The sequence below is a fragment of the Spodoptera frugiperda genome, chromosome 26 (assembly GCF_023101765.2).
Source record: "Spodoptera frugiperda isolate SF20-4 chromosome 26, AGI-APGP_CSIRO_Sfru_2.0, whole genome shotgun sequence".
NCBI lineage: Eukaryota > Metazoa > Arthropoda > Insecta > Lepidoptera > Noctuidae > Spodoptera > Spodoptera frugiperda.
The window spans coordinates 10,475,198-10,486,999 of NC_064237.1; the positions used below are offsets into that span (position 1 = coordinate 10,475,198).

Here is an 11,802-nt window from a genome sequence, read left to right on the forward strand (position 1 = left end):
TTTCATATAGGTATTATCGTATTTTATATTGTAGTATTACTTACTTACATATTATTTTTGTGCTTGTTTTCCATCTTAATTTGTAGGTAAGGGTAACTCTTTAATTTAATTATTATACATTTAATGTCTACTTGTTATCATTAAATTATCTAAGTACCTATTATTAAATCAAGTTTGTAATTTTATTCATAATAGTTCAGCTGCTGCTTGCGGTTTGCTATTTTTAGACAAAATTCCCACCTAGTAAGGACAGTATAAAATATTAATTTCATTAAATATCTTTCTATAATGAAAATGATGTTCTTTTAGTAAGAGTTACAGCTATTACAATAAACCATTTTCTAATACTAAGTTTATTTTAACAAAGACTCAAATTAACATGCTGAGTTAATTAAATGAACAGCAGAAAGAGAAATGAACAAAGCTAAGTAGGCCATAGTAAGAAGGTATAATTATCCAAACAAATTACCGATTCAGATTAGAAGTGTTTCAATGAATAGGGCATAAAACAATAAAAAGAAGCGAGTTCGGTATTATTGTAGAATTTTTATGGATAATTTCCTACAAACTTACCAACGCCATGCACCCATTTTTTGTTTTCTTCTTTGTGATCGGCCAATCAAAATAATCTAACGCTGGTAGTGTGGCAAGCTCACAAACGGAAACATACCGTAGATTTGTCAAAAATTAAACGTCAAAACATATGTTAACTGTCACTGTCACTGTCAAATTGATTAGATGGTGTTAGCTGTTATTTGCGAAATCTATTGTGTTCATTCGTTATCATTAATTTTCCTTATTTATCGATACACACATTTTGCGTCAATTGATGAAAATTCGTTCATTGCTGTGTCAGATATCCGGCAGCAATGTTGTGTGAAAAGAGAAAATTATGCCTCGTCGTTTTTGGGGTCTAAGGAGGCTGTTAAGAATGCCTTTAACAGAGACAGGGGACCAATATTCAATATGGGTATGTATTTTTATTGTCACGTTAATATAATAAATTACGAATTAATGTTAATTAATTTAAACATATGTTACGGCGCGCGATATTAATTTTTCAAACGGATTGCCACATAATCGACGGTAGATTATCTTTTGTTGTGTTTAATGGTCCTTGTAAACAGTTGTATCTCCCTCTACCGTAAGCGGAACCGTTATGAACTGTCCCTCACCTACTTTCAGCGCTTGCTTGCTACAGATTGTTACACATTTAAACTTGTATTGTAAACAAAACACTTTATTATTTAAAATGTAAAGAAGCAAAAAATTATGCACTTAGGCAAATATATAATTAAATATTGTAAGAAATAAGTAACTGAATAAGCATAGTATTTATCTGACAAAATAATTATGTTTATGCTTACTTCCATTCTTTCTTTGTTTCTGTCCTAGGTGGGCTTAATATATGTCTTCAACTTAATTGTTGGGACCGGAGCCTTGACCCTGCCTGCAGCCTTTGCCAGAGCAGGATGGGCTCTCAGCACAATATCCCTGATGTTCCTTGCATTCATGAGTTTCTTGAATGCAACTTATGTCATAGAAACTATGGCTTGTGCTAATGCAGTATTTAAATGGAAGAGGTTACAGAGTATCAAGAGGGAGAGTGTAAGTATTTGTTTTTTAATGTCCTCTGGTCATCCATTGCACTCCACATTTTATTATTTTTTTCTTTGTGATGGCAATCAAGTCTCCTATACAAAGTTGTTGACTATACTGCCACTGTTGAGTGGTGATGGCAGATTATGAACTTAAACTTTGTGGTATTTGTTAGTAAACTGAAAGAAGAAACATCTTGGTTAGTTAACATAAAATTATTCATAGTTACACTCTACATTTCTAACTAACTAACTAACTAACTAACTTATAGGAAGTTTGTTTGAATAAATAAAGCATAGACAAACATCCTTTTCCATTTATAATATTATAGTGAGTTTTGCATTTAAAATTGGCACAGGGTTAATACTCATTACATGTTAGGTGGCCCAGGTCTTGAATATCTTTACCTATCTTGAAACTCAAACATATAGTTAAACAAGACACAAGCATACCATTGCTGGAACCTTATGAAAGTATGTCATAGTACTCAAATTGTTGCTGTGAATATTTTATGTATAATAACGCTTGGTACTTAGCACGACACGCTGACACCTTCTAATACCTGGCGTCAGAGCCTGGGAGCCTCTTAATACCTGGTGCCCATGCCCTTAATAATTGATAGTACCTGGCACCAATACCCCCAAATAATTGGTGCCAGGTTGCACTGCCTGCAATGTAAGTTTAAGACACTGTACAAGATTCATAATAGATGCTGAAGTAATACACAATTTGAGAAAAGTAACACCATAACTATTCAGAATCAGTGAATTTTTCTCTATTAAATGATGTATTAAAGTCAATATCACAAAAATGGCGTTTAGAATCAATCAATACCAATACCTATTTTTAATTTTGAGATAAATTAAAATGGATTTTTATCTTAATATGTGCGTATGTGTGAAGTTATGGCAAATTATGTTAGTATAAACTAGCTGTGTGTGAATATCTAGCGTTGAACAATTTGTTCCACTGATTATATTATTGGTTAATGAACTGAATTGAACAACAATATTATTATAATACTAGCAGAGTATGCGCATAGAATACATTATATTATCAGAGCCTATGACACAGACCTAAAATTAGAATTGTGTTATGTTCTGCCTTTAAAATAATTGTATTGAAAATGTCTAGTTAAAATGTACACATAAATGCTCTAATTAAAATCTAAATTGTATAGTTAATTGTGCCATTAGAAGTCGTTTCTTCACATAAAAATTCTATGTCGTTAATACTAATAGATAATAGAAATATTTCATATTAAAATTTAAGACTTATGCTAAAATGTAGTTTCTAGAGAAAATGACTATCGTAGAGACAATATTTGTATACTACCATTTGTATAGTAAAGTCGAAAATGTAGTAGGCAACAGTATTTAAATCAATCTAATCGAATAATAAAACACGATAAAAATAGTCTAAGTTAAAATAACTATGTTAATGCACTTCTTACAAACACAAAAACACTCATTCTTACAATGCAATAGTGATAAAACTGAAATACTTCAGTATGTAATAATTATGACACGTGTAGAGTGTGTAGGTCCTATAATTTTACATATGTATTATGTATATAGGTATGTTTAGATAAGTAAATAAATAAGTATACACAGTTACATGTAAATAAGTAATTATACAAAGTTATGCTAAAACTTGAGAATTATCCTGGTAGCATTAAATGAATCATAATCTTGAAATATTAACTATTGGATAGACATGCATCGGCACGAATGGGCCGGCTCGACTGATGTGAAACAACGCTTGGGTTGTGTTTCATTGAGTGAGATTACCGGAGGCCCTTTCCAATCTCTGATTCCCCAACCACCCTTAAATTCCTAACCCATAAGATTGGCAACGCATTTGTAACGTTTCTGGTGTTTCGGGTGGCGGCGATTGCTTACCATCAGGTGATCCGTCTGCTCATTAACCGGCTTATACATACCATAAAAAATATTTTTTATAGGTATTAAGGTTTAATATTTCCTCTTTACTAACCTTCCTGAAAGTTAATTTTCAGCCGATAGTTAGTAAGCTCTTTGTGTTATGTACAAACCATGGACTAAGTACAATCTACATCTGCCTACCAAATAAATCCCCTTTACACCTGAATAAATACTTCTTATTTCCAATTCCCTCCACTCTTTAAACAAGCTTTTGCCATTACAGATCCAGGACCATGAATCAGACGATGATCCGTCTACGTCGCAGACGAACCACGGGGACCTTGAGGAGCCCCTGGTCTGTGGTGATACCATCCCCTCTCGATACTACAGCCTCGACCGGCGCGTGGAACTGGGAGAGATGGCCAACTTGTTCTTCAACAAACTTGGCAGGACCACCTTCTATTGCACCCTGTGTATCTACCTGTACGGAGACCTGTCTATATATTCGGCAGCTGTTGCGAAGTCTGTTATGGATGTAGTGTGGTGAGTTTACTTTTATATTTGTTAACTTTTTGTCTTTTATTTTTTATGGGATAGAACAACGAGTAGTCGGGTGACCTGTTGGTAAGATAGCGCTGCAGTTGGGCAACCGAAACACTAGAGGAGTTACTAGAGTGTTGCAGGTCTTTGATCTTATTCCCCAATACTGTACTGTACTGTATTGTATTGGAGATTATTGGTGTGTCGAGTGCCAACTACCTTTTACTTTACTGATGCATTAAGTATGTACCTATTTTTGGATTTTTGAAATTCAATTTGAATATTATGAATACCAGCTCTCGTTCAAGACTTGTGTCTAGACAGTGAATTACTACTATACTTTTTTTTTGTAGTATTTGATTTATAAAATTGCAAATTTTTGAGCTATCGTTCACAAAAAAAATCCTTGACCGATATGCTCGTTTGGTAAATAAATGAACAAAGACTATTCAAGGATAAGTGACCCACACGATTAACGAACCGTGTCGTAATCATAATCGATTGTATTGCACAATTCCTCTCGATCATCTCATCAATCATCAATACTCTTACGTTTACTATTGAGAGTATGAGAGTACTTACAGCCTCAATCAGATCAGAAGTGTTTAATTATGGTCCTATAAAATATATGAAAAAAAAAAGTACTGGCAATTTTGGTATAATTTTATTGCAACTAGCGTGAAACATACTAACTGCCGCACTCAGAGATATTTAATGATTACTTAAAGTATTCCTTAGTAACGATTTTGTTGACAAAACAGTTGCTAAGGGCTGGGTTAAGTAACCATTAAATGACTCTGAGTACGGCGGTAAATTAACTAAAACGGTTTATTCACGTAAATATACTAAGAATAGTTTCACAGCTTAGCTATTACATCTTCGTAGCTTAGTCATATCTGGTAGAAAAGCACGTCATTCACATTCATCCTAAAGGATAATAAATAAATGAAAATTAAACAAACAAGGTGTATATAGCACCTTACTTTCAGTGATACGCTCGATTTTTTCCGAAATAGTTGTAGTCAGCTATATTAGTATCTTATCTTCAACAGCCATCGATCCGACCGAGTGTTACCTAGGTACCTAGGTACTGATAAAATATATTGCCTTTGTGTCATTCACATCACATAACATAATACGGTCAGACATGTCGTAATATGTACCACTTATTACGAAATAAAAGAAAAATATTGTTTAGTTTGTACATTTTCAAATATAGGTAAATACCTAATTTGCTGTAACAACTAGTCTAATCTAGTCTAATAAATAAAATTGGAGTGTCTGTTTGAAATATTGAAATAACCGCTTTTTACTATATGCATATGAATATACGCACGATTACATTATTACAACAAAATACCTAATATTTTTTAGAATTTTTGTCTGTCTGTCTGGTTTTTGTGGCTAATCTCTGAAATGGCTGGGACTTTTTTTTTGAGGGTGGTTAATCATCCAATGACTGCTCCCGTCTTGGGTGAGGCGGGAGGGAGTGTCAGACTCTTACTGACTAAAAGCCACCCCGTTCCTTCTCCTGCTTTGAGCCGGAGCCCCGGTAACCTTTTACGTTGTCCGCAGCTCACTTTTATTGGTACTTACAAATTCAATCGAGCGAGAATATTTATTTTTTATTTGCATACAAATAAGTTTGCAGACTGTACAAGCCTGCAATTTTACCTTCGTATTAGGTACCCACACCACCACGGTACCACCGGTAGTATAAGTTAAATTAATACTAGCTATACAAGTCTTGTATTTACTCAGCTGTAAAATTTTATTGTTTGACAGCAGCTTACATAGCAACAACGCTACATTTCATAAAATAATAATGGTAGAGTATCAAATAACAAGATATCGTGATCGGGCGAATGTCTGTTCTATTATATCCATACACAGGCGCGTGCGACGCGATCACGGTTAACGTTTAAATGTCAGATTGATTTATCGGTCGTAGAAGCTATATTAATAGAAAATGTTGCATTTTTCTGCCTTCAGTAGAGTTATGAGTCGTTTTTATTTCACTTGCTTTTAAAGGTCATTAATTTTGTTGTTTTGTCGTAAATGTCTACGTGAGGCTGGTGTACGCATGTCTAGTCAGCGTGTCACCAACGTGGAAACCTACTTATGCAAGTAGTAGCGCTTAATTTTCGATTTTGAAAATAGGCCTAAAAGGGGAGATCATTTACCAACCAAATATTTTTATAAAAACTATCGTGAGACATAATAAATTAACTAAAAGAGTAGGCTGCGCAACGTCGTCGCGTCTGCGCACGCTAAGTCCTTCTGTGACTTGAAACTAGTAGAGCTTTTCGCCATTAAACGTGATTTTTAGTTACCAACCATATCTGACAATATCTCAGACTTCTAGCTACGATCGAGCTTCAATTCCACCTGTGATGGAGAAAACCTTTATAAGGCCGCTAGTTTTTGCGCAGAAAGACTTTGGAGTTTTCACTTCATTATAACCACCCCGGCCACTTTCAACAACAGTAAAGGCCCTATATCTCTAGGCTATAGTGGCTTGAGTGCCCGACTCTTAACTTAACCTACGCATTTAGGTATTTAGAAAAACAAGAATTAAACATTTAGTCTCACTTTTATCTAGTTTTTTGTAACAGATATCAATGCAATACATAAACAAATTCTTCATATCAATAAATCTCCTTCTTCCAGCTCCCCAATTCCTCCGAACGTGACTGACTCGAAGGTGTGGGATGAGCTGCCGTGCTTCAACTCTTCTACCGCGGAGCACGCCGGGTACACTCGCCTGGACACCTACAGGGTGGCTCTGCTCACCTTCGTCGGAGCTATGGGTCCTTTCGTCTTCTTCAACGTCCAGAAGACCAAGTACCTGCAGCTGTTTACTTCGGGCATGCGGTGGTTGGGTAAGCCTCCATCATTGTAATAATACTAGCGACACGCCCCAGTTTCGTATAGGTGCTATGGTGATATATTATGCATGTATTATACATATAAACCTTCCTCTTGAATCACTCTCTAGCTATTAAAAAAACCGCATCAAAATCTGTTGCGTAGTTTTAAAGATTTAAGCATACAAAAGGACATAGGGTCAGAGAAAGCGACTTTGTTTTATACTATGTAGTGATGATGATCAACTAAAAGACTTTTACTGGTGAGCAAAGACCTCTTACAGTGACATCTAGATTGGTCGGTGGGAACCGATTGTGGAACCGTACTGATGCAAAATTCTATTCATTTTTTTTAACGTATGTGTATGGTTTCTTTCAAATAAATGCTCTCATTGTAACTTCTTAGAATTGCAAAATGTAAATGTAAAGCAAAATGAAATCGGTTAACAAAAGATTGAAGGGAATTCGGGTATCTACAGTGTTGAAAAAAAATTATTACCTGCATCGAAAGGTGTTCTGGTCCTTACTTTAAGTAAGGTATTTCATTCAGTCGCCGAATATTGGCCGTGTGTAAAAATGCGAAATGTTTTTCTTTGTATAATGTTGTATAGATAATCACTACATAGTATAAAACAAAGTCGCTTTCTCTGTCCCTATGTCCCTTTGTATATGCTTAAATCTTTAAAACTATGCAACGGGTTTTGATGCGGTTTTTTTAAATAGATAGAGTGATTTAAGAGGAAGGTTTATATGTATAATACATGCATAATATATCACCATTGCACCCATGCGAAGCTGGGGCGGGTAGCTAGTATTATAATAAATAACTGTATGAAATGGACTACTTAAGTACTTACATGTAATTTTAATTAAGAGATAACGAACGAACACAGACCTATCGGTCTACATATTATATTTACCCTGCAACGAACACGTTAGTACAATAATATTATCGCTTTAATTAAAAACAGTCATATAGTTTAACTGTGTACGTACCTACAAGTTATGTAATTGTCGAATATAGTATTTTGAAATTGATAAGTACCATTAATCAGTTTACATGTGGAGTGTGGACCATTTGGTTCACTTATTCTTATTAACAAGTTTTTTTTTGTAAATGATAAAATGCTGAACTGTAATACCTATAAGACAACATTAGATACGTATTATCATAGTACTTATTTGGATTGACGGAGTAACTTTCAAGAGGGGCGTAGCTTTTTAGACAATACCACTAGCTAAAGGGTGTGTTTTCGAATATACCTCACTGAAACCACGCTGGAGGTCACCATCAGCACCTATGTTGGAGCAATGGGTTCTCTATGTACATCAGATTGCTTGACGGCTTATAGGAGAGCATAGGCGTAGCCAGAAGGGGGGTTTTGGGGGTTCAAACCCCCCCCCCCCGAAAAATGCGTAGCTAGACATTACAGAGCGTTATTTTTCTAGTTAGCATAGTACATCTCCTGTTTGGCAAAGGTCTCTATGACTACCTATGAATCTGTTAATTACATATTACATAAATGGTTTTTATTTTGTCTCATGTATGGAGGAAGGTTTCTTTTTTTTGGTCACACATTTCGTGGGTCGACTTTCTTGAACCCCTCCCGAAACTAAAACCTGGCTACGCCTATGTAGGAGAGTAGCTACTCTCCTACAGGTACCCTAGTTGGAAGCTAGGGACCTAACAGGCTCAATTAATAAATTGCATGTTCCTGATACATTGAATACGAGTGCAGTGATAGCCCACTTATTGCATTCGCGCCAATTGCCAATTGACAGAGAATTATATATGGCGGATGACACAATTACGGCTGATTGCTCAGCACGTTTGTCGTTGAGTGATGTATGGCCGGGGCCTGGGAGCGTTTGTGGACTGTACTGATTGGAATATCACAATCTGTACTCCTAGATTTAGTAAAAACATGTAGGTTTTACTTTGATTTTTGAGTGAGCATTGCACTGAGGACATAGGTAACGTTAAATAGGTAATCAATTTAAATAGTTAATATTTATTTGTCTGATAATAAGAAATGAACCCTTATTTTTACAGTAGGTACCTACTGAATTCAATACAAAATTAATATTTGTTTTGCAGCATTCACAATAATGATCTCAATGGCGATCCACCTGCTGGTGGGCCGCGGGCCGCAGGGCCACCCGCCGCCGTTCGACGTGACGGGCATGCCCACGCTGTTCGGCGCGTGCGTGTACTCGTTCATGTGCCACCACTCGCTGCCCGGCCTCATCGCGCCCATCCGCGGCAAGACCAGGCTCGGCCTGCATCTCTTCTTCGACTACGCACTCATCGCCATCTTTTACCTGCTCCTCGCGTTCACTGGCGCCTTCGCCTTCGCACATCTAAACGACCTCTACACCCTCAACTTCATACCCGCAGACAACGACAACATATTCCTAGAAATCATCGAATATTTCCTCGCACTGTTCCCAGTCTTCACCTTGTCTACCAGCTTCCCAATCATCGCCATAACTTTAAGGAATAATTTACAAAGTCTCTTCCTAGACACCTCGAGGCTTGAATCTTACAATTTTATTTTGAGGAGAGCAATATTCCCCGTAGTGACTGTGGTTCCTCCAGTATTGCTTACTTATTACTTAGAAGATATAAGTGTTCTGATCGAGTTCACGGGCTCGTACGCCGGGACGGGCATCCAGTACTTCATTCCTACGTTCTTGGTGGTGTCGGCGAGGCGGCACTGCACCAACTTATTAGGGTTAGGAGTAATCAATAAGTATAAAAGTCCATTTTCCCACGTCGCGTGGGCGATCTTCGTCCTGCTGTGGTCGTTTGTGTGTATAATTCTAGTGTCAGTACACATATTCGAGAAGAACTCATGACATTAATTGTACAGAATTGCGTGAAGCAGATTTTGTTACGTAAAGTGAGAACTGTGGGAAGTAATCAGAGTGAGCATAAAGGCAGGTTGGTTTAAATATAAACCGATTAGGATAAGTTTTTTAATGTGTAATCATTGTTTTTTTACCCAAATCAAATAAATCGCTAACTCAACGTATGTATAAGAAGTCTGGTAAAGAGACAATATATTCCTTATGTGTTCATATTTCTCCTTCGCTGTGCAGTCGACAATAGCTACTGTTGAATTATACCTAAGTATGTAACATACTGCCGACGGCACAGCCATTGTATTTTTGTATCAATGTTTGCCATAATTAATATTCTGTCTTACCTCTATAATTAAAAAAGTAAAAACAATGGTATCAAGTTACTAAGTCGCTTGCTATTGCTATCAATACGAATGTAGTTTTAATAAATACGGCAACTATGTATTAAGTTTTACATAAATCACGTGGAATCCATTTATGTTATCTTAAAAATTATACATATAAACGTAATCTAACTTAATTGAATCATTTTCCTGGCATTGTTACTCGGGTTTTTCGAATATAACACAAACAAAACCCAAGGCAATTGTTAAAGTTATAGAAACATTGACTTTTTTCAATGAAACATCCTATTTTTATTAGAGATATCTTTGTTCCTAAAGATGTAGAATCAAGTTTTTAAACTGACATGGTCACTAACACTATCAATAAAACTTGAGACGGGATATTTACCTTGTTTATTTATAATAGTAGAATATTTATTAAAATAGAGTTCATCTGCGATCATGGCGCTTGCAACAGTGCCAATATATCAGAAACTCATAGACATAAATAAACATGGTAAATATCCCGTCTCAAGTTCTAATGATACCTAGTGTTAGAATCATGTTTCTTTTTTTGCTATAATGTTACCGAATTCCCAAAGAATAAATTGCTATGCTTTATTAAAGAGATTGTTTTTTTTTTTATAATTATTTATTGATTTTGCTAATAATGTAATTTTACATTTTGATATTTCAGTTTCGCACAAGTATGTATATTGGTTGTTGACTTATTTAGGCGTTTTACCTTTCTAAATAACGATTGTGAGCCAAAAAAATTACCTATAAATAATGTTTTAGAAATTAGTATGTATATGTATAAAATGTTGCATTTCTGTGTAGACGTTTATTAAAATTGTGATTATAGATATAATGTCAATGTGAAATCAATTATTCAGTGTTAAAAGTACTTATATTCATGACATTTTTATAATATTATGCAGGTTGGTCAAGCATGACATTTTTTTATTGTATTACAAATTGATTTTTTATACTTTTGTAAAGATAACCCATCTCTATTCATGTTTTGTACACTATATTCACGTGTTTTTAATTTTAATTAATATTACAAGAGAAACAGCAATATTTTGCTTCTATTTAATTTAATTTTATTTACATTTTAATGAGAGTACGTATTTTTGTAACTGTAACTTTTATATTTTGATTTTTGAATAATGGTGCCAAATCAGTGTATTATTTACTTATAATTCATAATGTTGTTGCTACGTAAATTTATTAATTGTCGAATAATTTTTTTATAATTTTCATACACGTTTATTTCATTGTGATAGATAAACAAACCGTTATAAATGTATTATATTTAAAATACGAGTTTATTAAATCGACTGAATCATTAATAATTTTATTAGCAGTACAAAATATTTTTATATAAAAAATAAATTAACCGCGCGTGTTCAAATTCTTTTGTTTTATTTACCTTCCATGAAAATGTTACACCACAGTATAAAAAGGAAAACGTAATTTAATCATTAATCAAAACAATTCACATATTCATAGGCGGAATAAACCTCACCGCCGTGTCTCATGGATGTGGTCGATGACCACCACAAATGAGGCCCAGTAAGGCTGATACCTGTTCTGGAGCTGCAGACTACCTAGAGGGTTTACCGGGGCTCTGGCTCGAAAAGCAGGAGTAGGAACGGGATGGCTTTTAGTCAATAAGTCTGACACTCCCTCTCGTTTCGCCCAAGGCGGGAGAAGTCATTG

At 35.2% G+C, this 11,802-nt stretch overlaps 1 protein-coding gene across 1 annotated transcript; it reads left to right on the forward strand.

Annotated features, from left to right (window-relative positions):
• Positions 1–722: 722 nt before the first annotated feature.
• LOC118264411 (transmembrane protein 104 homolog) lies at positions 723–11,494 on the forward strand. The gene is made up of 5 exons (XM_035576903.2): positions 723–970; positions 1,396–1,608; positions 3,766–4,025; positions 6,693–6,904; positions 8,988–11,494. The coding sequence occupies exons 1-5, from the start codon at positions 893–895 to the stop codon at positions 9,746–9,748; spliced, it is 1,524 nt and encodes a 507-aa protein (XP_035432796.1). The 5' UTR covers positions 723–892; the 3' UTR covers positions 9,749–11,494.
• Positions 11,495–11,802: the final 308 nt, after the last annotated feature.